The following is a 27498-nucleotide window of genomic DNA, read 5'->3' as shown; positions in this document are numbered from 1 at the left end:
TGGGTGGCCAGAGTCTAAAGTACAAGAGGTAGTGGTAGTAAGTATCATATCTAACCATACAGTCAGGGAATTGTACCCCTCAGTTACAGGTACTCTACCCCCCCCCCCCCCCCTCACAGTGAGCTGTGGTGTTCCACAAGGAAGCATACTAGGCCCGCTACTGTTCCTAATTTATGCAAATTACATATCGTCAGCTTGTGACTGCAACTTGTTCTTGTTCGCGGACAACTCAGCCCTGCTGGTCTCTGAAAAGAACAAGTTACAGGTTGAAAAAAGCATCAGCTCAGAACTCTGCAGAATCTGCACCTGGCTCGCTGATAACAAACTATCATTACACCTGGGTAAAACAGAGTCCATTCTCTTCGGATCAAATAACAAACTCAGCAAGACAGACGGCTTCTCAGTTGCAGTGGGTGACAATATTGTCACAAGGAAAGATGAAATTACATAGCTAGGGTTCATCCTAGAGGCAAATCTTTCCTGTGACAAAATGGCATCCAAGGTAATAAAAAAAGTCAACCAACGAACTAGATTCTTGTACCGGATCTCCTCTCTGGTAAACAAGAATACCCTGAAGACTCTGGCAGGAGCACTCATTCAAGGGTACTACGACTATGCTTGCACCTCATGGTACCAAAGCACCTCAAAGGCGCTAAAAACAAGATTACAAACATCACAAAACAAACTGGTCAGACTACTACTTGACCTTACTCCTAGAACCCACCTCATCCCAGCCCACGTTGACTACCTAGGATGGCTTAGAGAAGACGACAGAGTACTGCAACTTGCAATGGGCCTGGTCTACAAGATACACTATACGACTAAGGTACCCATGTACATGTCAAAATACTTCCCAAAGGTCAGTGAATACCACGACCACAACACCAGAGGAAGCTCAACAAATCATGTTAAACCCAGATTCGGCTCAAACAAGGGACTAAACACGTTTCGCAATTATGCCACATCAATGTGGAACGCCCTACCCAAAGCTGTAAAGGAATGTGAATCCCTACCCACATTCAAAACTGCTCCTAAAGAGCACCTACGGGAGGCTGCAATTCGAAACTGGCCACCGTAAATGCCCAAAACCCCCACCACCTCCTAATAGACAGTCTCCTCCCCACCGCATGTATATATTCCCTCCCCACCGTATGTATATTTCTCTCCCACCCACCCCCTCCTAATGTACAGTCCCCTCCCCATCATATGTATATACTCTGTCAGGATCTATGGGTAACAGTACTGTATATTTGAATACCGTTTATGTCACAAATGTATCAGTACTAAATACCTGTATGTCCCTATGCCATAAATGTCATGTATGTTGTGTATGTCATAAATGTCAATATGAATTGAAAATAGGGGACCCTGATGTAAGGTAAGGTAAGGTACATTTTATTTATATAGCGCTTTTCCAGATTAAAATCACAAAGTGCTTTACAGGCAGTAAAAGGTTAATCAGAATAGAATAACCACACATGTTACATCACATACAATATTGTAGAATACTTCAAAAATAAATGAATTAAAATACAATCACACATACACACATGTTATACCACATACATGATCAATTAAAAGCCTCACTGTATAAAAAGGTTTTTAGACCTTGTTTAAAAGACTCCACACTAACAGCAGACCTGATTTCATAAGGTAGCTGATTCCATAGCTTGGGTGCTACGACTGAAAAAGCCAGGTCACCCTTGGTTTTCAGTTTGGTCCGGGGGACGACGAGCTCTCCTTGGTCGGAGGAGCGGAGAGCCCTATTAGGGCAGTAAGGGGTTATAAGCTCAGCAATGTAGCTTGGGGCTTCACCCTTTAAAGCCTTGTAGGTGGTGAGCTAAATTTTAAAAATAAAAATGTAAACAAGACAAACGTCTTTCTCTGGTCTGCATCCCCTTAACAATTGTGTGTATTGAGCCGTACTGTATTGTACCCATTCTGCAACCTGTTAAATAAAGTTTTCATTCATTCATTCATTCATTCCAGGAGCCATGCTGTTGTCTGGTAAGATGGAGGTTGTTGTTCCTGCTCCACCATGAATTTCAGGCCAGCACTTGTTGCAAAGAACCCGGACACATTGAACCTGTTGTGGAATATTTTAAATGAGTCAAACAGTGAAACTGTAGAAATTCAGATGAGTCAAATTGTATAAAAAATAGAATAGTGTATTATCTGTTTCTATGGCCATAGAAAGATTATGCACAGTTTAAAATTTGACAAATTAAGATGACAAATTAATAACAGATAATGACAAGAAAGGTAAACAAAGGTGAGATTATGGGTTTTGTCGTATCAGTCACAAGATTGATATGAAGACAACGAGAAAAAGGACATGATGTGATTTACTTGGACATGTCATATCTAAGTCAAGCTGGCCTGACCTTTAAGTTGTTGTCTGAGCTGTATACTAGTTAAACTATAGGAACTAGTCAACCTTTTTCTTCTCCTGTCTGTGTCCAAATGCTGCAAGCCAACCATGGTAAGATGTCGATCTATAAAAGTTAGATGTTATGATTAAGCAACACAATATGTATACTAAAATACCAAAGTTTCCCACAGCAAAAACTGGTGGGTGAACTCTAAACCCTCTAAAATATTGAAATCAAATCGAGTTTTATTGTCACATACACCTCTTGAAGCAGGATGCTTGCATGCCGTGGAATGGAAATGTTAGAGATGAGAAGAGATACAAGATGTGTGTTGTTGTAGAGTGCATGAGCAACTCCATAACTCTATCTCCCTGTTTTGTTTTATAGGATAAATTACCACTATAATGACGTGCATGTGTCCAGTCTGAGGTGAGCGGCAGTCGTGACAGAAAGGCCCTAGCACTACAAACAACAGGAGTGGAAGACTGGACCTCTACATGGACATATTATAGGCCTATAATAATAAAAAATTTGTGGAATGCAATTGGTTGCTTTGTATATTTTGTACTGTTGACCAAACTTCTTTCTTGGCTTAATTGAGTAGTATCAATGGTTACAGTATGAAATGTAAATGCTAAGAAATGCAGAGTAAACAGCTTGAGGTATGATATTCACTGCATTTCCATATTCACTTTGTGCATGTATGAATGTCTTATAGATAGCATTAAGATGTGTGTATTTATGACCATAGAAGCACAAGAAAAATATGAATGCATACATACTGTAAATGTTACAGTATGTAACGTTAGCCTATGCAAATAATATTTTTTGTAACTTATCCTAGGTTATGGGACAGTCCACAGAAAAACTGACTAATGCTGTCTCTCTGCCACTCCCCTGAAATGCTATTATATATATTGAATATAAAGTGTTGTCAACATATAACTGTAATGTGGGCTGATTAATACAATTATGCTTGAGTGTTTAACAACTGCCGTGATATGGCTAATGTAAAAGAATAGTCATCATGACAGTAGCTATAGTAACGTTCGAAATTGCCGTCATCGCCTAGTGATATAAAGTAATATAAAGTAATATAATGTAATAAATATTAAAGTAGCAGACATGTAAATGATATAACGCAACAGTGATCAATGCACATTGTGTTAATAAGTACCAAACATTGCTGTAACAGTAGTAGTTCTGCCATTCTGTCCCGCTGAAATCAAGTCGACAGTGCTCAGTGCAAAAACAAAGTTGAACTAAAGGTAGCTACGTGAACCACGTGATATCCTGTCGGCGAGATCAAAGCGTGTCACAACTATCTCTTCTATAAGACTCTGCGCTCACTGATTGCCAAACCAGAAGTAGGAGAGTCCAAGGAGTTTTATAGTGGGGAGACCCAGAGGGTACCAAGTGCGGTCATTACAGAGGGGTGTTTAACCAATTAAAGGGAATAGGCTTGTAAAGTACCCTTAACAATGTATGTTGTTAATATTTATATTTTAGTATGGATGAAGGAATCGTCTCATTGTCAACAATAGTATTTGTCAATAGGAATAATGTCTGTAGATTGATGTATTGTATAATGATGATGGTTTGTAATGAGAGAGATAGCCAAGGGCCTATTTCTTTCTCTGTGTGATAACTTCTATGTTTGAGATGTAAGCTGTAGCCCTATTTTCAGAGAATCCGCCTAAAATACATACCTAAGTAAATGGAAGAATGCTCCACTTCTACAAGGTCCATTTGCATTGGACATCTACTGTATGAACCTCTGGGAATGTATTCCATATTGTGTCTGTTACTAGGCTTGAGTAAATTGTGATGAAACAAAGGAGAATATAAATAATGATATTTTTTTTGCATCTTTGCCGGTGAATAACACCATGTTAAAACTGGGGGATAAGAGATTTCGCTCACTGAGCTCATTCAGCACCTTCTTGAGATCAAGTGTACCAAAACAAATCTAAAAATCTAAGCAAATGAATAAAGGGAATATGATTAAGAGAAGGATTTGTGGATACAGTACTAAATTATAATCCATTTCAATTATACATTCAAAATTGAATTATGAACTATAAATTACCTTATTATGGCTATAAGTCATCCATCTATGGATAGGGAAAAAGCTCCTCTTTCCAATGGCAGTGTTAAATCTGGATTTTGTCATTTCCTCGATAACAGAGCAATATAATTAGCATTATTCTGATAAATTCTTATTTTCTGAAAATCTTAAAAACATCTGTAAACAAACGTAGTGCTGAAAATATACACTTTGATTGCTGTTTTGATATGGTTAGGGTCCCTACTCTTGGCTACATTTGAAAAAGAAACACAACATTAATCAATACGGTCTGTATTGATCGATTTATGATAAAACAGCAGGGTCCCCCATTTGGGGGACCTTACAGAAGTGTTTTGAGGAGCCTTGTATTGTTTTGTCATTGAATTATTTTCACATTTTCTAGTTTTGTCTTTTTGGAAACCTTTTCTGTTTCTTGTATATTTGTGACTGGTGAGAAATAAAAGGTGTTGACAGAGTCACTTATGGGGCGACAATAAGTTGGTCATGACGACAAGGTCTTCTCACTTAGCCATTAATCGGCGTGGTTTATTATCACATTGCACCCAACAGTACATGAGACCTTCTCTCAGTGAGAGGTAGATGGGAAGAGACAGAGGGGGAGTTAACATCTCCTTTTATACCTCTTACCTGGCGCCAGCATTAATAGCTCCGCCTATAGCGCCCTCTTGTGGAAACAGTTAGACAGTTACATGCAATCGTACACATCACATACTGCTTCCGTGCTCGTGACTGCAGACCAGTCCTCACAGGAGAACAAATAAATAATGCACGTTCTCCGTTCCTTGGTGCTGAGCCAAACTGTAAAAACAGTAGTACATGAGTCCTCACAGGAATCATCAGTATCTATGTTCGAGCATTAGGAGCAGTCAGAGATCCTTCTACAGTCCTCACAGGAATCATCAGTATCTCTGTTCGAGCATTAGGAGCAGTCAGAGATCCTTCTCCAGTCCTCACAGGAATCATCAGTATCTTTGTTCGAGCATTAGGAGCAGCAGAGATCCTTCTCCAGTCCTCACAGGAATCATCAGTATCTCTGTTCGAGCATTAGGAGCAGTCAGAGATCCTTCTCCAGTCCTCACAGGAATCATCAGTATCTCTGTTCGAGCATTAGGAGCAGCAGAGATCCTTCTCCAGTCCTCACAGGAATCATCAGTATCTCTGTTCGAGCATTAGGAGCAGTCAGAGATCCTTCTCCAGTCCTCACAGGAATCATCAGTATCTCTGTTCGAGCATTAGGAGCAGCAGAGATCCTTCTCCAGTCCTCACAGGAATAATCAGTATCTCTGTTCGAGCATTAGGAGCAGTCAGAGATCCTTCTCGAGAGGCTCCACACAAGCGCAGCAGAGACGACTTGAACATCTACACTTTTAAATTCTACAACAGACATAATAAAAACACACAAGACAAACAAGTACAGTCTTGACAAAGAACTTCAGTCGAACATCAACAAACATGTCTAATCAAATCAAACCATGTCTAAAACATCAGGGTTCAACTTTAACACCGTCTAGCGGAATGACATGTTCTCACTAGTTATTTTCTATTTGTAATCTTTAAAACCAGCGTAGCCAAACTCAGCGTCTTACATGTGTGGGTGTATCTAGTTTGAAGATGGCTGAGATAGTTCAAATCAAAACAAACAGAGCTGTGTTTCAGCGTAGGTTGAGGGGTAGGCAGCTGTGAACTGCCATCATTATGACTCCGTCAAAGGGCCTGTGATGTCAGGTTTTGACATACGTGCGCTTAGCTATTTATAGGAGACGAGTAACACAGGGGGGTTGTTTTTTTTGCTTTATGCAAATGAGAAATGACAGTCAAGCTAGACGGGTATTTTTAAGTCATACAGTATGCATGGGACATGAAATGGCAATTCTATTTTTGCAATCACAGTAAACTATCTCGGGCCGTGTTCGTCCTGGAGAAGAAATGTGCTGACGGAACCTTTGATGCCATTATGCTCAGCGTGACAGAGAAGGTTTTAAGGTTGCATGCGTAATAGGAAAAATAAAAAAAAAGCAAGTTGCAGTTTTCCAAAGTAAGAGTTTTTACTCCGAGTTCGATTTTGACTTTGAATTCACGATGATAATTCGCGGTTATCCATCGACGCTGAAACGATCTCACACTGTGTTTTAAAAAACACCTTCCTCTCTGACAGTAACTTTTTTTGTATCCACTTTTTCTCCTTATTTTCTATTTTTCTCCCATCCCAATTTTGTGTTTCTAATTCTCCCCTCCCCTGTCTTGAACATTGCTCGCATATGCCCCCCACTGGTCGGTTGTAGGGAGGATAGAAGCCTTGCATCACGTGTCCCCTACGGTACACGAGGAGGCAGACTGTCACATCGTTTCACCTGCCAGCGCGGACTCTCATTGGCGAGGTGTAACGCATGGGAGGCTCACACTACCCCCGCTATTTCCTGTCTCTGCTGTGCAGGTGTCCCCCAACCGACCTGTAGGAGTCACTGTCCACAACGTCCAGATTACCACCCATCGACTTCCACCCGCTAACTCTGCCAATTGAGCTAGTATGACGGCCGGCCCAAACCGGAGGCAATGCTGACACCCGGATTCGAGACCGGAGTCTCTTGCGTTGGTGACGAGCGCAATCTCCGCTGCGCCACCCAGCCGCCTCTCTGACAGTAACTTAGAGCTTCATACAGTCCTTCCTCTCTGACAGTAACTTATAGCTTCATACAGTCCTTCCTCTCTGACAGTAACGTATAGCTTCATACACCTTCCTCTCTGACAGTAACTTATAGCTTCATACAGTCCTTCCTCTCTGACAGTAACTTATAGCTTCATACACCTTCCTCTCTGACAGTAAGGTATAGCTTCATACACCTTCCTCTCTGACAGTAACTTATAGCTTCATACAGTCCTTCCTCTCTGACAGTAACTTATAGCTTCATACAGTCCTTCCTCTCTGACAGTAACTTATAGCTTCATACACCTTCCTCTCTGATAGTAACTTACAGCTTCATACACCTTCATCTCTGACAGTAACTTATAGCTTCATACACCTTCCTCTCTGACAGTAACTTATAGCTTCATACAGTCCTTCCTCTCTGACAGTAAATTATAGCTTCATACACCTTCCTCTCTGACAGTAACTTATAGCTTCATACACCTTCCTCTCTGACAGTAACTTATAGCTTCATACACCTTCCTCTCTGACAGTAACGTATAGCTTCATACACCTTCCTCTCTGACAGTAACTTATAGCTTCATACACCTTCCTCTCTGACAGTAACGTATAGCTTCATACAGTCCTTCCTCTCTGACAGTAACTTATAGCTTCATACACCTTCCTCTCTGACAGTAACGTATAGCTTCATACACCTTCCTCTCTGACAGTAACTTATAGCTTCATACAGTCCTTCCTCTCTGACAGTAACTTATAGCTTCATACAGTCCTTCCTCTCTGACAGTAACTTATAGCTTCATACACCTTCCTCTCTGACAGTAACTTATAGCTTCATACACCTTCCTCTCTGACAGTAACGTATAGCTTCATACACCTTCCTCTCTGACAGTAACTTATAGCTTCATACACCTTCCTCTATGACAGTAACTTATAGCTTCATACACCTTCCTCTCTGACAGTAACTTACAGCTTCATACACCTTCCTCTCTGACAGTAAATTATAGCTTCATACACCTTCCTCTCTGACAGTAACTTATAGCTTCATACAGTCCTTCCTCTCTGACAGTAACTTATAGCTTCATACACCTTCCTCTCTGACAGTAACTTATAGCTTCATACAGTCCTTCCTCTCTGACAGTAACTTATAGCTTCATACAGTCCTTCCTATCTGACAGTAACTTATAGCTTCATACACCTTCCTCTCTGACAGTAACTTACAGCTTCATACACCTTCCTCTCTGACATTAACTTATAGCTTCATACAGTCCTTCCTCTCTGACAGTAACTTATAGCTTCATACACCTGCCTCTCTGACAGTAACTTATAGCTTCATACAGTCCTTCCTCTCTGACAGTAACTTATAGCTTCATACACCTTCCTCTCTGACAGTAACTTACAGCTTCATACACCTTCCTCTCTGACAGTAAATTATAGCTTCATACACCTTCCTCTCTGACAGTAACTTATAGCTTCATACACCTTCCTCTCTGACAGTAACTTAGAGCTTCATACACCTTCCTCTCTGACAGTAACTTATAGCTTCATACAGTCCTTCCTCTCTGACAGTAACTTATAGCTTCATACAGTCCTTCCTCTCTGACAGTAACTTATAGCTTCATACACCTTCCTCTCTGACAGTAACTTATAGCTTCATACAGTCCTTCCTCTCTGACAGTAACTTATAGCTTCATACACCTTCCTCTCTGACAGTAACTTATAGCTTCATACAGTCCTTCCTCTCTGACAGTAACTTATAGCTTCATACAGTCCTTCCTCTCTGACAGTAACTTATAGCTTCATACACCTTCCTCTCTGACAGTAACTTATAGCTTCATACACCTTCCTCTCTGACAGTAAGGTATAGCTTCATACACCTTCCTCTCTGACAGTAACTTATAGCTTCATACAGTCCTTCCTCTCTGACAGTAACTTATAGCTTCATACACCTTCCTCTCTGACAGTAAATTATAGCTTCATACACCTTCCTCTCTGACAGTAATGTATAGCTTCATACAGTCATTCCTCTCTGACAGTAACGTATAGCTTCATACAGTCCTTCCTCACTGACAGTAACTTATAGCTTCATACAGTCCTTCCTCTCTGACAGTAACTTATAGCTTCATACACCTTCCTCTCTGACAGTAACTTATAGCTTCATACACCTTCCTCTCTGACAGTAAATTATAGCTTCATACACCTTCCTCTCTGACAGTAACTTATAGCTTCATACACATTCCTCTCTGACAGTAACTTATAGCTTCATACATCTTCCTCTCTGACAGTAATGTATAGCTTCATACAGTCCTTCCTCTCTGACAGTAACTTATAGCTTCATACAGTCCTTCCTCTCTGACAGTAACGTATAGCTTCATACAGTCCTTCCTCTCTGACAGTAACTTATAGCTTCATACACCTTCCTCTCTGACAGTAACTTATAGCTTCATACACCTTCCTCTTTGACAGTAACTTATAGCTTCATACATCTTCCTCTCTGACAGTAACGTATGGCTTCATACAGTCCTTCCTCTCTGACAGTAACTTATAGCTTCATACAGTCCTTCCTCTCTGACAGTAACTTATAGCTTCATACAGTCCTTCCTCCCTGACAGTAACTTATAGCTTCATACACCTTCCTCTCTGACAGTAACTTATAGCTTCATACAGTCCTTCCTCTCTGACAGTAACTGCTTCATACTCCGTGCTGGCGGCCATCAGGCTCCACAGGACACAGACTAGACTAGACTAACGGCTGCAGAACTCCAGAACTATTAGGAATGTCTGACCACTGATAGCCCTTCGGCACACACCAGCAGGGCTCCGGTTCAAGCTCCAGCTCCATTCTGGAGCCTCTGAACCTTGGTGCTCTCTGGCGAACCAGCCCACGTTTACACCTATTTAAAGGAAAACTCCAACATTTTGGGGAATTAGCTTAATTGCCATCTACCCTGGAGTTAGACAAGAAGATACATACCTTTTTTCTTCTCTGTGCATGCAGTAGGAGTAGGAAGACACGCACCGTTAGCCTAGCTTAGCGTCAGTCACTGGAAGTAGGTTCCTCCATTAGCCTAGTTCCCAACGTCTTCCTACTCCTACTGCACGCACAGAGAGGAAAAAGGTATGTATCTTCTTCTCTAACTCCAGGGTAGATGGCAAATAAGCAAATTTCCCCAAATGTTGGAGTTTTCCTTTAAGCAGAACCAACAGTGGCAGAATGTGACGTGTGCAAAACAGCTTCAAAGGTTCGGCACTGCACCTGCACCATGCTGATCCACTCAACAGGTGGCGCTGAAACTATCTGCGATTGATCTCAGAATGAGATTAGATTCAAAGGTATTGTCATTATACAGCACAAGTACCATGCACCATCCAACCAGAGTGGATCAATAAATGCTCCAGAAATAAATAAATAAATAAATAAATAAATAAATGCGTGTGTGTGACCATATGATCCACAGGCAGCCGCACACGGTCCGACCCCTTAGCAGGTGCTGGTTAACTGCGACCGACTAATCCATAGTTTACACTTGTCAAGAGCCAATGGCGCAGTCGTTCAGTATAAATGAGATGTCATGCTAGGGGGCAACAGTGGCTCGGGAGGTAGAGCAGTCGTCTGGCAATCCAGAGGTTCCCAGTTCGATTCCCGCTCCTTCTAGGCAGCGTGTCAATGTGTCCTTGAGCAAGACACTTAACCCCTAATTTCTCCGGATGATCAGGTTGGCACCTTGCATGGTTGCCTCTGCCGTCGGTGTGTGAAAGTGTGAGTGAATGGGTAAAATGAGAGTAACAAATTGTAAAGTGCTTTGGATAAGAAGCGCTATATAAAAAAGCAGCCATTTACCATTTACCATGCTAATATGTCATGTTCTACAGTAGGACTTACTACTATAATACCCAATAAAACAAGTCATTAGAATAATAGAAGCCTACTTTGCTGGAACGATTAATTTGCACATACAGTATACAGTACGTGTGTGTGTGCGCTCGCACGCTGAGGCTGCCTCACTCCACGCATTTATTTATTTCTGTAGCATTTATTTATCCACTCTGGTTGGATGGTGTATTGTACTTGTGCTCTATAATGACTATAACTTTTAATCTAATCTCATTTTGAGACACAAATCGCTTCCTGTTGAATGGATCGATTGAGTGCAATGCTGAACCTCTGCTGTTCGCCATTTTCACTTGTCTTCACAGCCTAGAATATGACACACCCACTGATGATGTCACGGTTCGCAAGGGAAAACAAAAAAGGTTTCGGTTCCAGCTGAGCACCTGCTATCAGAAGAATAGACAGTCAGAAAAAAAGTAAACCTTTACTTTAACTTTTTAGTACTTAAGTACATTTAAAAGTGGAAACGTTTTGACTTTTACTCAAGTGTGTTTTTAGCCAGATACTCTGACTTTTACTTGAGTACGATTTTGAGACGGTACCCATACTTTCACTTAAGTATAATTTCTGGGTACTTTCTAAACCCCTGATAACCATACAGGTCCCTCATGATGGTAGATAACCATACGCTGGTTAATATTCCAGGAGCATTTGTTTCTCTCTTCTCAATAATAAATTAAATCATGACATCATGACATCATACAGTGGCTCTAAAAAAACACATTGCTTAAAAACACATCAAGACATTTGTCATCACCGCTGGTGATAAAGCGACCTACTCGTTTTCAGATTACAAGCCGATTCATCACTTGGATACGGAGAGACTAGCGTGTCTCATCAGTTCAAAGCCAGCGAGAGACAGTAATGTGCCTCCCTACCTCCTGGTTCGTACAGTGAGATACATTAGTCCCGGTGGCTATCTTGGCGAGTCCAATTTTACAGATGAACAGGGCTGAGTCACACCCCCCCCCCCCCCCCCCCCGAAGCATTTCTAGCAATGAGATAATCTGTTTAAATTGCAATGTGATTTTTTTTTTAATATGATCGCAACATTATTACTTTCAAATATCCTCATCAACTAAACAGAAATGTGCTTGAGAGCCACACACAAGTGGAGGGTCTTAACTCCCAGGCAATAATGCAAATCTAATAACCAACTCAGTCGTATGAATCCGAGTAGTTTAGTATAATCATTTTTCTACTTGATATTTCATAGACCATTGCTAGAAGAATTTGAAAACGTGTATCAACAAACAGGGCTCTTGCTCGAAGGTACCATACTGTAGGTCAGGGGTCAGCAACCTTTTTGACATGAGGTGCCAGTTTGAAATATACTTGTAACTAGTGTGCCATATCAACAATATTCCATCCATATAGGCTACACGTGCGTCATAAAAAAAAAAACTCTCATAATCAGGTATTTTTAATGATAATTTTTTAATTATTACATCATTATTGTTATTGTTATTATTAACAATATTATTATGATGGTTGTATCAAGTACCTAAATCTGAGTTGGGGGGGGGGGGGGGGGGGGTGCGATGCAGACAAACTGCTGTGGCGTTGCCCTCTCCCTTTTAACATGTGCAATGTTAAAATGAAATAGAAAAATAAAGAATACAATTTGTTGATTAATCCCACTGGTCACAATGGTGACCGTAATAATGTTTTTGTTATAAGGCTCTGAAAATGTTACTGAATGATGTATCAATGTATTTCCAGCTAAATTGAAATAATAAAGGGTCTCAATTAAATATGTGTAGTGTCACATGACCAGCACATCCTGGCTGTACAATGAGAAGAAGATGGCTGCATCAAAGCTCCCACAAAAACAGTTAGTAAGTAGAAAAGCACTATATAAGCTCAGAACACAGCTCAGAACACAGCTCAGAACACAGGACACAGCTCAGAATACAAGACACGGCTCAGAACACAGTTCAGAACACAGCTCGAAACACAGCTCAGAACACAGCCCAGAACACAGCTTCATCTAACAAGGCGTTGCAAGGTTTAACTGAGGCTAACGTTAACATGATGGCACACACACACACACACACACACACACACACACTCACACTCACACTCACACTCACACTCACACTCACACACACACACACACACACACACACACACACACACACACACACACACACACACACACACACACACACACATACACACACACACACACAAAGCACACCCTCCTCCTCCAATCCCTCCACTGGAGCAAGGCCAGCTAGAGAGAGAGAGAGTCTTTATGGACAGATCTCCAATAAAATAAGGTTGTTTCTCAGTCTCCAAAAACACATAAATCCCAGGTAAATGCATACATGTGCGACAGTGCGCATGCATGAACATGCCACATTATATGCGTGTTTCGTATGCTTTATATATGAGTAGAGCCCTGCATATGCACATTCAATTTCAAGTTAACATGCAAACCCATGTATAGGAAAATAAACAGTTGCCTACCTGTCGCTGTCAGTGAGATCCCTGGCCCTGTTTTGCTTTGCTAAGCTCCGTTATCTGGGGCCTGTAGAGTTGGTCACTTTAAGTTGGACACATGCTTCGGAGTGGTCGGCTGTCAATCGACTCCGGGAGGGGCTGAGCACGTCGCTTTCTTTGATGCGTCACTCAACACTTCGAGCTGACATGGGGATATCTTTTATCCTTGATTTGATTGTCTCTTTGTTTGGTACGCCTTCAAACAATACATCTGAGCTACAGAGAAAAGCCTCCTTTGAAACTTTTCTGATGCTTTGTCTCAAAATGGCACTGACGGTCGGCAAACAACATTTTCTAAACATAAAGTACACACAGCACGGTCCTTCTGACACACAAACCCATAGTCGTCTGTCCACGAGGGCTGGAATGCCCGAATTTCCTTTGCTTTAACTTTCTTAGCTGGCGTGGTTGCCATCATACAGAATGCAACCGCAGCACTGTGTGATTACCTGGGAACTGAGCACGGGCGCGGGAGGCCAGCTGACTGCTGAGCACCATGGGAACAGCATAGCTGTCATAGGGGTGTGCAAAACAGTCGACTGCAGTCGACTTACAGCAAAATATTTCACTATAATATTTCAAAGTGAAGTAAAAAGACTCCCGGAGTCAGCATTGCCTGCGGCTTTGGCCGATCGTCATACTAACTCATTTGGCTTAGGGGGAGGGAAGTCGAGGGTGGTAATCTGGCGTTGTGGACAGTGACGCCTACAGGTCAGGTCTGGGCGCCTGCAAAAAAAAAGAAAAAAAAAAAGGGTGAAGTAAAAATATAATAATAATTGTTTTTTGAAAAAAATATTTATGCTGCCCCCCGTGCCAATGAAAATGCTCCCACGGGCCAATGCTGGCACGCAGGCCTAGGGTTGCCGACTCCTGCTGTAGGTAGTTAAACACACGATTGGATAACCTTTGAACGCTACTTAAGCCTGGTTTATATACTGTAGTACCTCTGTGGATAACCGTTGAACCCTACTTAAGCCTGGTTTATATACTGTAGTACCTCTGTGGATAACCTTTGAACCCTACTTAAGCCTGGTTTATATACTGTAGTACCTCTGTGGATAACCTTTGAACCCTACTTAAGCCTGGTTTATATACTGTAGTACCTCTGTGGATAACCTTTGAACCCTACTTAAGCCTGGTTTATATACTGTAGTACCTCTGTGGATAAACTTTGAACCCTACTTAAGCCTGGTTTATATACTGTAGTACCTCTGTGGATAACCTTTGAACCCTACTTAAGCCTGGTTTATATACTGTAGTACCTCTGTGGATAACCTTTGAACCCTACTTAAGCCTGGTTTATATAATGTAGTACATCTGTGGATAACCTTTGAACCCTACTTAAGCCTGGTTTATAAACTGTAGTACCTCTGTGGATAACCTTTGAACCCTACTTAAGCCTGGTTTATATACTGTAGTACCTCTGTGGATAACCTTTGAACCCTACTTAAGCCTGGTTTATATAATGTAGTACATCTGTGGATAACCTTTGAACCCTACTTAAGCCTGGTTTATATAATGTAGTACATATGTGGTTTATACAGTACCTCTGTGGATAGCATTTAAACCATACTTAAGCCTGGTTTATACAGTACCTCTGTGGGAACAGAGAGCATGGGGCCACAGATAAGGCTTGCATGTAACATGTAACTACCTCCTGAAACATGTAACTACCTCAACATGTAACTACCTCAACATGTAACTACCACAACATGTAACTACCTCAACATGTAACTACCTCAACATGTAACTACCTCCTGAAACATGTAACTACCTCAACATGTAACTACCTCAACATGTAACTACCTCCTGAAACATGTAACTACCTCAACATGTAACTACCTCAACATGTAACTACCTCAACATGTAACTACCTCAACATGTAACTACCTCAACATGTAACTACCACAACATGTAACTACATCAACATGTAACTACATCAACATGTAACTACCTCAACATGTAACTACCTCAACATGTAACTACCACAACATGTAACTACATCAACATGTAACTACATCAACATGTAACTACCTCAACATGTAACTACCTCAACATGTAACTACCACAACATGTAACTACATCAACATGTAACTACATCAACATGTAACTACCTCAACATGTAACTACCTCAACATGTAACTACCACAACATGTAACTACCTCAACATGTAACTACCTCAACATGTACAGTAACTACCTCAACATGTACAGTAACTACCTCAACATGTAACTACCTCAACATGTAACTACCTCAACATGTAACTATACCCTCCTGAAGGTGTAACTAACGAGCACTGTAGATGCTGCAGGGATGATGATTGCGCTTGAGAGCAATGAAGTGGGATTTCGGGAAATCACACAACCTAGAATCTGTTTAATCATCAAATGTTTCAGCGGGCGGCTGGGCAGAATCACATGGACTGTAGTTTCCACCTTGAAAGACTGTAAGAGGAACGTTATTCTTAATTATGAATAAAAAATAGATGATAACACACCTATTATGCCCAGAAGTGTTTATCTAGCTCAGTAACCCTGTCATCCGTTAAGAATAAGGGCTTGTTGTTTTTCATCAAATACTTCAAAGGATCTTTCAGAATCAGCAAGCAAGCAGCGTCCCTGTTTCCTGGGAACAAGGGGATTTAATTTTATTTGACTATTATGCACTTATTGCTACTAAGTAATCTAGATTGCCTATATTACTACCTACTATGCTAATATGTCTATACTACTACCTACTATGCTAATATGTCTATACTACTACCTACTATGCTAATATGTCTTTACTACTACCTAGTTACTATGCTAGTAATATGTCTATATTACTACCTACTATGCTAATATGTCTTTACTACTACCTAGTTACTATGCTAGTAATATGTCTATATTACTACCTACTATGCTAATATGTCTATAAAATTACCTACTATGCTAATATGTATATACTACTACCTACTATGCTAATATGTCTATACTACTACCTACTATGCTAATATGTCTTTACTACTACCTAGTTACTATGCTAGTAATATGTCTATATTACTACCTACTATGCTAATATGTCTTTACTACTACCTAGTTACTATGCTAGTAATATGTCTATATTACTACCTACTATGCTAATATGTCTATAAAATTACCTAATATGCTAATATGTATATATTACTACCTACTATGCTAATATGTCTATACTACTACATACTATGCTACTATGTCTATACTACTACCTACTATGCTACTATGTCTATACTACTACCTACTATGCTAATATGTACATACTAAAGTTACTACCTACTATGCTAATCATGTCTTTACTACTATGCACTCAAGACTGTAGCACTATTTGACAAACATTATTTTTTTTATCCTCTTTTTCTCCGCCCGATTTTCTATGCTTTTCATCTCATCCCAATTTTTTGTCATTATGCCAATTCCCCCCCTCCCCTACCTGGTCGTTGTGCGCATGTTCCCCCTACTGGTCGGTACAAGGGAACCCTGAAGTCCACCACGCGCTTCCTCCGACACATGGGGAGACAGCCAGTGGCTTTCTTTTCACCGGGCAGCGCGGACTCTCATTGGTGAAGCGTAACGCGTGGGAGGTCACGCTGCCTCCACCACTTCCTGCCTTTCGCTGAGCAGGCGCCCAGACCTGACATGTAGGTGTCGCTGTCCACAACGCCAGATTACCACCCTCGACTTCCCTCCCCGCTAACTCAGCCAAACGAGTTACTATGACGATCGGCCCAAGCCGCAGGCAATGCTGACTCCCCCGGGAGTCGAGACCGCAGCCTCTTGCATTGGTGACAAGCGCAATCTCCGCTACGCCACCCCAACCGCCTGACGAACAGTCTTACTGAGTCTCACAGTAGCTGCCAGAGTTGGACCCTTCCTTCCTGCTCACTTGTTGTACAGACCTTGTAGTTCGCTTTGGATAAAAACATCAGCTAAAAGGGGTTCCCAAACTTTTCAGGCCGGGACCCAGAAAATAAGGCGTCAGAGAGCCGCGGCCCAATGCACATCGTCAGGCTTTTATTATTTATTTTTTTTGCCAGGTGACCGATTTTTTAAGCCAAATATCACTTCAATCCTATTAAGTTAGTTCAAGTTAGTTATTCATTTATATGTGCTATTTATGAGAGGGCTAACTTGTTGCAAAATAATAATGATAATAATAATAATAGCCTCATTAAAATACTATTGTTGCTTCGGTTGTTTTCAGCGTTTTATGTGCATAATCTGTTATTTAGTTTGAAATGTTCGTTGAAATAAGTAGATTTTTCGTTTTTGTTTATTTATTAAGTTAATATAAAACCATATAGTCACATTTTAGAATACAATAGAATAGAATTTTTGAATACAACTAGAAACACTGTCCTGGCCTGCTTCTAAGTTCAGTGGCCTAACAAAGAAAAATAAATACATTATTTTTTATTATTATTTTTTTTTTAAATCATCTCGCGGCCCACCTTTGGGTCGCGACCCCGACTTTGGGAACCACTGAGCTAAATGACTAGATGTAAAATGGCCACTGTGAACAACACCACCACAAATTACTCCGTAACAGAACTGAAACGCAGCACATGGTACAGTATAACTATGTCATCATTATATACCGTCCTTCCTCGCCAAGGATTCCTCAGTCATTCAAACGCTGACCTTCCTTGGCGAGCTCATGTCTCTGCACCCCTCGGGCTCAAGGTAAACAAGGTGCAAGAAGAGAGCTGTCTGCGGTGGTGGTGTGAATAGTTCATTCCGCAATGATTCACATGAAATGGAGTAGAGAGATGTGCATCCTTGAAGGAAGTCAGCCCTTGGTACATATTATTCCTCATGTCTTTTGAAAAACTGGGATGGCCTTCATTTCCCTGCTTCTGGTTATGAAACCTCCCTTCCACCTTCCAGAATTCCCCCAAGGGGCTCAATAAAAGGAATAATCTTATCTTATCTCATCATCTCTGCTTTTGAATACAGCACAGATGGTTCTAGGTCACAGGATGACTCCCGCTTTAGATACGCCGCACAACAACTGAGATTGACTGGTTTTAAATAGTATGCCCTGTACACATGCAACAGAACATTTCATTCCATTAAAATATTTTAAATGTGTATCTGATTTAAATCTGATATTGCAGATGTTACTTGTTTCCGTTGATGTTACACATGTGTTAACGTTCGGCTGAATTCAGTCTTGTACTGAACGTGTTGTTTATATGTCACAGGTCATGGAGAAGAGATATCAGTCTCAATGTGCATTACCTAAATAAAGGGCAAATACAAATGTCTGCATCATGACATAATAACATCACCTGTGTCTTGGTGTGTGTGTCGTGTGTTTCTTGGTGTGTGTGTTGGTGTGTTGCTTGGTGTCTGTATGTTGGTGTGCTTCTTGGTGTGTGTGTTGGTGTGTGTCTTGGTGTGTGGGTTGGTGTGTGTCTTGGTGTGTGTGTTGGTGTGTGTGTTGGTGTGTGTCTTGTACTAAAAAAAAATAGATGCACAAAACTTTCAATGCGAATGGTTGATTTGAATTTCAATTACTTTTTACGCACCTTGTTAAAAAAATTTGTCTTCAAGGAATTCCAGGCCTAGACCTTTTTTTTTTTGGGAAAATCTAGGACTTTAAGCACTTCAAACACCTTGTGCGAACCCTGGTCTTACCTTCGTAGAGGTACTTGAAGCCTGTCTCACCTTTGTAGAGGATCCTGAAGCCTGTTTTACCTTCGTAGAGGCTCCTGAAGCCTGTCTCACCTACGTAGAGGATCCTGAAGCCTGTCTCACCTTCGTAGAGGATCCTGAAGCCTGTCTCACCTTCCTAGAGGATCCTGAAGCCTGTCTCACCTTCGTAGAGGATCATGAAGCCTGTCTCACCTTCGTAGAGGATCCTGAAGCCTGTCTCACCTTCGTAGAGGACCCTGAAGCCTGTCTCACCTTCGTAGAGGACCCTGAAGCCTGTCTCACCTTCGTAGAGGACCCTGAAGCCTGTCTCACCTTCGTAGACGATCCTGAAGCCGCTGTTGGAGCGGCTGTTGTCGGTGGTGAAGAGCAGGTACAGGAAGTTGCTGCTGCTGAACAGGAACTGAGGGACCTGCGTTCCGTTGAACGAGCCAATCAGAGGGGAGAGCAGGTTGGGCCCGTCGTGCACCTCCAGGAAGTCATAACTGAGCTCCGTCTGAAACCTGTCAATGAGATGACGGAAGAGGGAGGACAGAGAGAGAGAGAGAGAGAGAGAGAGAGAGAGAGAGAGAGAGAGAGAGAGAGAGAGAGAGAGAGAGAGAGAGAAGCGAGAGGTGAGCAAGAGAGACAGAGAGACAGAGAGAGAGAGGTGAGCGATAGAGTTGCACGAAACACACAACTGTTTGTATTGTAAGCTGATCCTTAATATGACAGATTGAACAGTTTGAAGTCTGTTCCCTTAATATGACAGATTGGACAGTTTGAAGTCTGTTCCCTTAATATGACAGATTGGACAGTTTGAAGCCTGTTACCTTAATATGACAGATTGGACAGTTTGAAGCCTGTTACCTTAATATGACAGATTGGACAGTTTGAAGCCTGTTCCCTTAATATGACAGATTGGACAGTTTGAAGCCTGTTCCCTTAATATGACAGATTGGACAGTTTGAAGCTTGTTCCCTTAATATGACAGATTGGACAGTTTGAAGCCTGTTCCGTTAATATGACAGATTGGACAGTTTGAAGCCTGTTCCCTTTATATGACAGATTGGAAAGTTTGAAGCCTGTTCCCTTAATATGACAGATTGGACAGTTTGAAGCCTGCTCCCTTAATATGACAGATTGGACAGTTTGAAGCCTGTTCCCTTAATATGACAGATTGGACCGTTTGAACCCCGTCCGAACAGGCCATTCTGATTCATTAAACCAGGAGAAATGGTTTTGCTCCAAATTGCTCCAATTATTTTGCCCGGATAAGATCAATGTGTGTCTCAGACAGGGCATGGATCTGCTCCACCCGCAGGCTCTACATCATCAGATGGGCGAGTCCGATGTCTCCGTCAATAGTAGGGATGTGCATGACTGACCGAAATCATTTTGGAATAGTCTACTGTTCTTAAGACCGAATATTCGAAAAATTTTATTTTCTGTTTCAGTTTCAATTCAATTAAAATGCTCAGTTTCAGTTAAATTCAGTTATTCTTTTTAATAGAATGGATCATTAAAATCAAAGGGTATTGCACATAAATAGGCACTTCAGATAATCCTTCAGAACGTTGATCGGCTCAGCTGACCGACAATAAATCAAAATGACACCATTCACCATCGTAGCCTATAATAACAGCATTGTATTGTCCTATCAACCGGTTTTAATAAACAAACAGAAACAGCAGCATGTGCATCTTTTAGATCAATTAGGCTATGGAAATTAGGCTGCCTAAATATAAAAATGTATTAAATAAGAATGGTATGCTTCACTTAAAAAAATATATATATATTATATATATATTTTTCGACTCTGACATGAAAATTGAATGTGGAGACTGGCACGACTATTCAAAAATTCGAAAATTCGAACTCATCCCTAGTCAATAGGGAGGTGTAGTCTGACGTCACTTTGGACCGCCCGCGAGGTCCACCCGTATAGGGATTCATCATTGGGAAAATGGATGATCGGCTATTGTAACTAGTCTGCCTCATGGACGTTGGAAAGCTTTCCATTTCTGCACAAAATGAGTTCCCTTCTATCACTAACATTATTGTTTAAGCATTTTTGGTTCAAATAAAATGTGTCGATTTTCATTTTACGATTAATTGTGAATATTTTCATGTCGAGCTATACAGTAGATTGTGGATGAATAAGCACAGAAAGGTACACCATGCAAATGTTCATGCTTTATTTGTTTTAAACGAGACGATTTAGAAATGAGCAATGGGGAAATACGTTGCAATTTTGTGAGGTGAACCGGCCGGAAACAGCAATGACGTAACCACTACACCTCCCTATAGAGCCTAAGAATAAAGCTTTAGATGCTACCGATGAGCAGGACAAAGATGGTTCTTTCTGTGTTATCAATGCAAAGAACTGAGACACTGAGCCCATCAGATCCAGGTCCACCTCCACGCCGGAGACGCTGGAACACCTCAGCAGATCCAGACCAGCTAGAGGGGGACCAGTTCCGGGACCAGCTCCCCCAAAACATCCATAAGCAACGCAGTTTCCTGTTCCTTTATTCAAGACTGCGTGGCCCACTGTTTGGAGGAACAAAGTAACATGTTGGTTTTTAAACTGGGTAATATTATTTCATCACTGAGGCCGATGCGATGCGCATCTCGATACGTTGCCAACGATACGATACATTACATTTACATTTACATTTAGTCATTTAGCTGACGCTTTTATCCAAAGCGACTTACAAGTTCTGTACGACAAGCCATCAGGAAGAGCACAACTCTATCAGCTGAGTAACAATGTTCATCAAAGTGTTGAGTGCTACAGTGTAGGTTAGTTTATTAGGACAAGTGCATGACAGTATGGTTAGTTAGGTTTTTTTTTTTTTTTTTTTTTTTTTTAATTCAGATAATGGTTGAAGAAGTGAGTCTTTAGTCGACGGCGAAAGATTGGACGTGTTTCGGCTGTCCTAACTGGGGTGGGTAGTTCATTCCACCATTGTGGGGCAAGGACTGAGAATAGGCGACTTCTCTTTGATGACCCTCCCGGAGCTTGGATAGGAGTAGGTCTGAGGCGGCCAGAAGATGCAGAGCGTAGGGGTCTTGAGGGTGTGTAGTTAGAGACCATTGACCGGAGGTAGGCGGGAGCAGTTCCCTTTGCCGCACGGTATGCTAGGTCAAGGGCCTTGAAGCGGATTCGTGCAGCAATGGGGAGCCAGTGCAGGTCCCTAAGAAGTGGGGTGACATGGGCCGACTTCGGTAGGTTTGAGATCAGGCGGGCCGCTGCGTTCTGAATGAGTTGAAGAGGCTTAGTGGCAGTGGCCGGGAGGCCAGCGAGCAGTGCGTTGCAGTAGTCGAGGCGGGAGATGACTGTTGATTGGACGAGGAGTTGGGTGGCTTCTTTTGTCAGGAAGGGGCGTATCCTTCTGACGTTGCTCAGGAGGAATCGGCAGGTTCTGGTTGTCGCTGCGATGTGAGCAGAGAAGTTCAACTGGTCGTCGAGGACAACACCAAGGTTCTTGGCGGTCGGGGACGCGGTCACAGCTGCATTCTCGACTGTGATGGAAAGGTCGGTCAGGGGGGAGGATTTGGCCGGCAGGTGGAGCAATTCTGTTTTGCTTAGGTTCAGTTTGAGGTGGTTGGTCGTCATCCAGGCGGAGATGTCGGACAGACAGGCCGAGATCCGCTCAGAGACGTGGATATCTGAGGGAGGGAAGGAGAGGAAGAGTTGAGTATCGTCGGCATAACAGTGGTAGGAGAAGCCATGAGACGTGATAATGTTACCCAGTGATTTAGTGTAGAGGGAGAAGAGAAGGGGTCCTAAAACCGAGCCCTGGGAGACACCCGTCCGCAGGGGGCGGGTGGCCGACAGGGTCCCTCTCCATGACACTTGGTAGGAGCGGTCATTGAGGTATGATGACAACCATGTCAGCGCAGAGCCAGCCACTCCCATTCCTGCGAGGGCCGCGAGGAGGATCTGGTGGTTGACTGTGTCGAAGGCTGCAGATAGATCTAGGAGAATCAGGACATAGGAGAGGCCTTTCGCTTTTGCTAAGTGAAGTGCCTCTGTGACCGCAATGAGGGCTGTCTCTGTGGAGTGACCAGTCCTGAAGCCTGACTGATTAGGGTCTAGGAGGTCATTCTGTAAGAGATAAGCAGTAAGTTGGTTGGATACAGCACGTTCAAGTGTTTTAGAAAGGAAGGAGAGAAGAGAGACAGGACGGTAGTTGCCTATGACGGTAGGGTTCAGGGATGGTTTTTTTATGAGGGGCGTGACTCTGGCTTGTTTTATTAAAGATACATTTGAAGCACCGGGCGATGCGATGCGATACGATTCACCCCTGTTGAGATCAGTGATGCCGGTAACGCGTTACTAAGTAACGCGTTATTGTAATCTGATTACTTTCCCCCGAAAATAGTAATCTAACGCGTTAATCTTTAAAAGCCAGTAATCTGATTGCAGTTACTTGTCCAAGTGGCTGTGCATTACTATTTCGTTACTATCTCATCATAAATTCATAATGCAGGCGGAATGCAGTATTTTATTTCGTTTTCGACAGTAAAAAATACATTTTGAGCTGTTTTTCTTTTGGGAGTGACGTAGTGTGGCAGTGAAAGGGTTACACAAGAATGTGTCCCCGCGGCGTGACTGGACACTCTGTCTGTGAGTGACATCTGCTTTGGTACAATCACATTCCCCATCCACAGTCTGCGAATCAGAGGCAGAGTAGGGCGGGTCTTCACAGCACGTCATGTGACATATGCGCCAATCGTGTGACAGCAGGGCTCCGTCGTCTGAGAATTCCACCCCAAAACGCTTGGCAAAATTAAAAGTGAGTTTCTGTTCAGACTTCCATCCCAAAACGCTCGTATAGCCTCAGTCACTACTTCACGTTCATATGCGGAGGAAACAAAATACTGTCTACCGCTAAAAACAGCACATCCAATTGCATTGAAAGCATCTGGAATCACAACACTGGGGGACCCTGATGTAAACAAGACAAAAGTCTTTCTCTGGGCCCTGTTTCATGTACGTGGTTCAACTAAGTCGATCAACATGTCCATTATCCAGCTTCAGTTAACCCGATGTTCAAAGCCGGGATTTTCCTGTTTCACAAAGGAGGATTCAGTCTCGTTAACTCAAGCCAGACTTGAGAGTCAGGCTCAAGTCAGGCTAGATGCGCGCTCCCGTTTTGGGTGGAAAGCCAGCACGTATCGATGGCAGAGACCCTGATTCTCAACGGCATTGATTGATTAATTGATTTAAGACTTTATTGACAGATTGCAATAGGCTCAATCGCCTCGCCGACAAGTTAAATGCGTTATCTATAGGCTAATTCTAAGTCCCTCATTACCGCAATCAATCAGATTATATTTCTTTAAACTTGCCTGCTGGATTGAATAATCAAATGAGATCTTGCTAGCGAAAATAACTAGTTAACTGTTATACAGAATTACGAGACGGCTTTCTTGCCCATTGATTGATGTATAGTCAATGTTTAACTTATCTCCAATGTGGTCCAACGGGTTGTTCTTTTGACTTCCACACGGACGACCCGGGTTCAAGACCGGGGTCCTTCTTTTTGCAATATAGGAATAATTCAATTTGGTGCACGTTGAGAGCTATATAAAGAATGACATCCTCAATGCATGTAGATTTATAATATTTTAACTTAAAACCAGGCTACTTTGGCGTATAATCATTCATATTATATTCAAAAAAATCATATTGGAAACACCGGGATTTGAACCCCGGTCGCTGGATTGGCAAGCTTGAGCACTACCGCTGGGCCACTGGGCCAGATGGGATAAATTCATTGTTTATACATTAATGAACGAGAGACCCGTGTTTAGAATATCCTTTGTTTTGAATGAAGTTTATCTCTTTATCCTCATTCATTAATGTGACGTCAACGGCTCATTCAATTTCTCAAATCCGTCAAACAGCGCATCTCATCAGACATCTTAATCCCAGTTACAATTAAAATAACCACATCATGTGTACATCGCACGAGCGAGCGCCACCGTCGCCACGGTATATATAACGTGCATTATTTAGGACAAAGTGAATTTAATATCAGCATTTTGGGTCTATTTTACATTTCAAAAGCCCCCTCTGGAAGAATGGAGCACAAAAACGTAATTCAGAATGGTATAATGCAGATCGTAGACTGTGGGAATAGTTTCAGGAAACGGGCTGTCACTTCTTTGCGGGGGCGTGGCGATAGTTCAGGCTAACTTGAACTTGAACTCTGCTTTCGACCAGGCTCAAACTTTTGGATATGTTGTCATGGTGATTTGGAAAATCCACGTACATGAAATCGGAAAGTCAGGCTAACCCAGTTATCCAGCTAAAGTTATCCGGCTAACTCAGTTATCCAGGTACAAGAAACAGGGCCCTGGGCCCTGTTTCATGTACGTGGTTCAACTAAGTCGATCAACATGTCCATTATCCAGCTTCAGTTAACCCGATGTTCAAAGCCGGGATTTTCCTGTTTCACAAAGGAGGATTCAGTCTCGTTAACTCAAGCCAGACTTGAGAGTCAGGCTCAAGTCAGGCTAGATGCACGCTCCCGTTTTAGGTGGAAAGCCAGCACGTATCGATGGCAGAGACCCTGATTCTCAACGGCATTGATTGATTAATTGATTTAAGACTTTATTGACAGATTGCAATAGGCTCAATCGCCTCGCCGACAAGTTAAATGCGTTATCTATAGGCTAATTCTAAGTCCCTCATTACCTCAATCAATCAGATTATATTTCTTTAAACTTGCCTGCTGGATTGAATAATCAAATGAGATCTTGCTAGCGAAAATAACTAGTTAACTGTTATACAGAATTACGAGACGGCTTTCTTGCCCATTGATTGATGTATAGTCAATGTTTAACTTATCTCCAATGTGGTCCAACGGGTTGTTCTTTTGACTTCCACACGGACGACCCGGGTTCAAGACCGGGGTCCTTCTTTTTGCAATATAGGAATAATTCAATTTGGTGCACGTTGAGAGCTATATAAAGAATGACATCCTCAATGCATGTAGATTTATAATATTTTAACTTAAAACCAGGCTACTTTGGCGTATAATCATTAATATTATATTCAAAAAAATCATATTGGAAACACGGGGATTTGAACCCCGGTCGCTGGATTGGCAGCCTTGAGCACTACCGCTGGGCCACTGGGGCAGATGGGATAAATTCATTGTTTATACATTAATGAACGAGAGACCCGTGTTTAGAATATCCTTTGTTTTGAATGAAGTTTATCTCTTTATCCTCATTCATTAATGTGACGTCAACGGCTCATTCAATTTCTCAAATCCGTCAAACAGCGCATCTCATCAGACATCTTAATCCCAGTTACAATTAAAATAACCACATCATGTGTACATCGCACGAGCGAGCGCCACCGTCGCCACGGTATATATAACGTGCATTATTTAGGACAAAGTGAATTTAATATCAGCATTTTGGGTATATTTTACATTTCAAAAGCCCCCTCTGGAAGAATGGAGCACAAAAACGTAATTCAGAATGGTATAATGCAGATCGTAGACTGTGGGAATAGTTTCAGGAAACGGGCTGTCACTTCTTTGCGGGGGCGTGGCGATAGTTCAGGCTAACTTGAACTTGAACTCTGCTTTCGACCAGGCTCAAACTTTTGGATATGTTGGCATGGTGATTTGGAAAATCCAGGTACATGAAATCGGAAAAGTCCGGCTAACCCAGTTATCCAGCTAAAGTTATCCGGCTAACTCAGTTATCCAGGTACAAGAAACAGGGCCCAGGTCAGGTGTTATTGTACTTATTTTTAGGGTGTCCTGTCTCGTGTACATGTCCATTCGTGTTTTTGTGCCTTTTTATGTTCCATGTAATGGACCACAATGGAAACAAGCCTTGGCTTTATTGTGTATTATCCATTTTTGACCAGCGTGTTGACACTGTTATTGTTTGTTTTTCAAATGTTTGTCCCACGCTTGTGTCAAAATAAAGTATTCAATCAATCAATACAAACATATAAATCCAGTTCCCCCATGGGCAAAAAGAAGCAGGAAGAAGGAAAAGTATATTATAATTACCTGCCGCCTATTCCTGAACTAAACTAAAAGTAATACTTGATGGTCGGTGTACAACCTAATTTACACAATAATAATAATTTATACAATATACAACGAAACAAACAATTCATAGATGAAACAAGAATAAAGAAATGTTTTTGAATTGACAAATATTATTACACCCCTTAAGATCGCTATGGAGAGAATGCCACAGTTTTACACCAATAACTGAAGGACACTTCTGTTCAAGTGTGGTACATAGATTGGGATAAAGAGACAGCGATGGGAGGAGAGGGGGAGAGAGAAGTATATAATGGTGGA

At 41.8% G+C, this 27498-nt stretch overlaps 1 protein-coding gene across 1 annotated transcript in view; it reads right to left on the bottom strand.

Moving 5' to 3' along the window:
• Window positions 1–27498, bottom strand: part of LOC311223559 (CUB and sushi domain-containing protein 3-like) — a gene marked incomplete at both ends in the record, with an annotated part of 752195 nt that overhangs the window by 586896 nt on the left and 137801 nt on the right. Inside the window, 1 exon segment of the mRNA XM_084308339.1 lies at window positions 19484–19847. Coding sequence (XP_084164465.1) covers window positions 19484–19847 — 364 coding nt within the window.

This window comes from Notolepis coatsorum (genome assembly GCF_963971535.1).
Source record: "Notolepis coatsorum genome assembly, chromosome: 2".
NCBI classification, from domain to species: domain Eukaryota; kingdom Metazoa; phylum Chordata; class Actinopteri; order Aulopiformes; family Paralepididae; genus Notolepis; species Notolepis coatsorum.
Note: the sequence above shows the minus strand (reverse complement) of the source record. Positions and strands in the feature narration are given on the sequence as shown.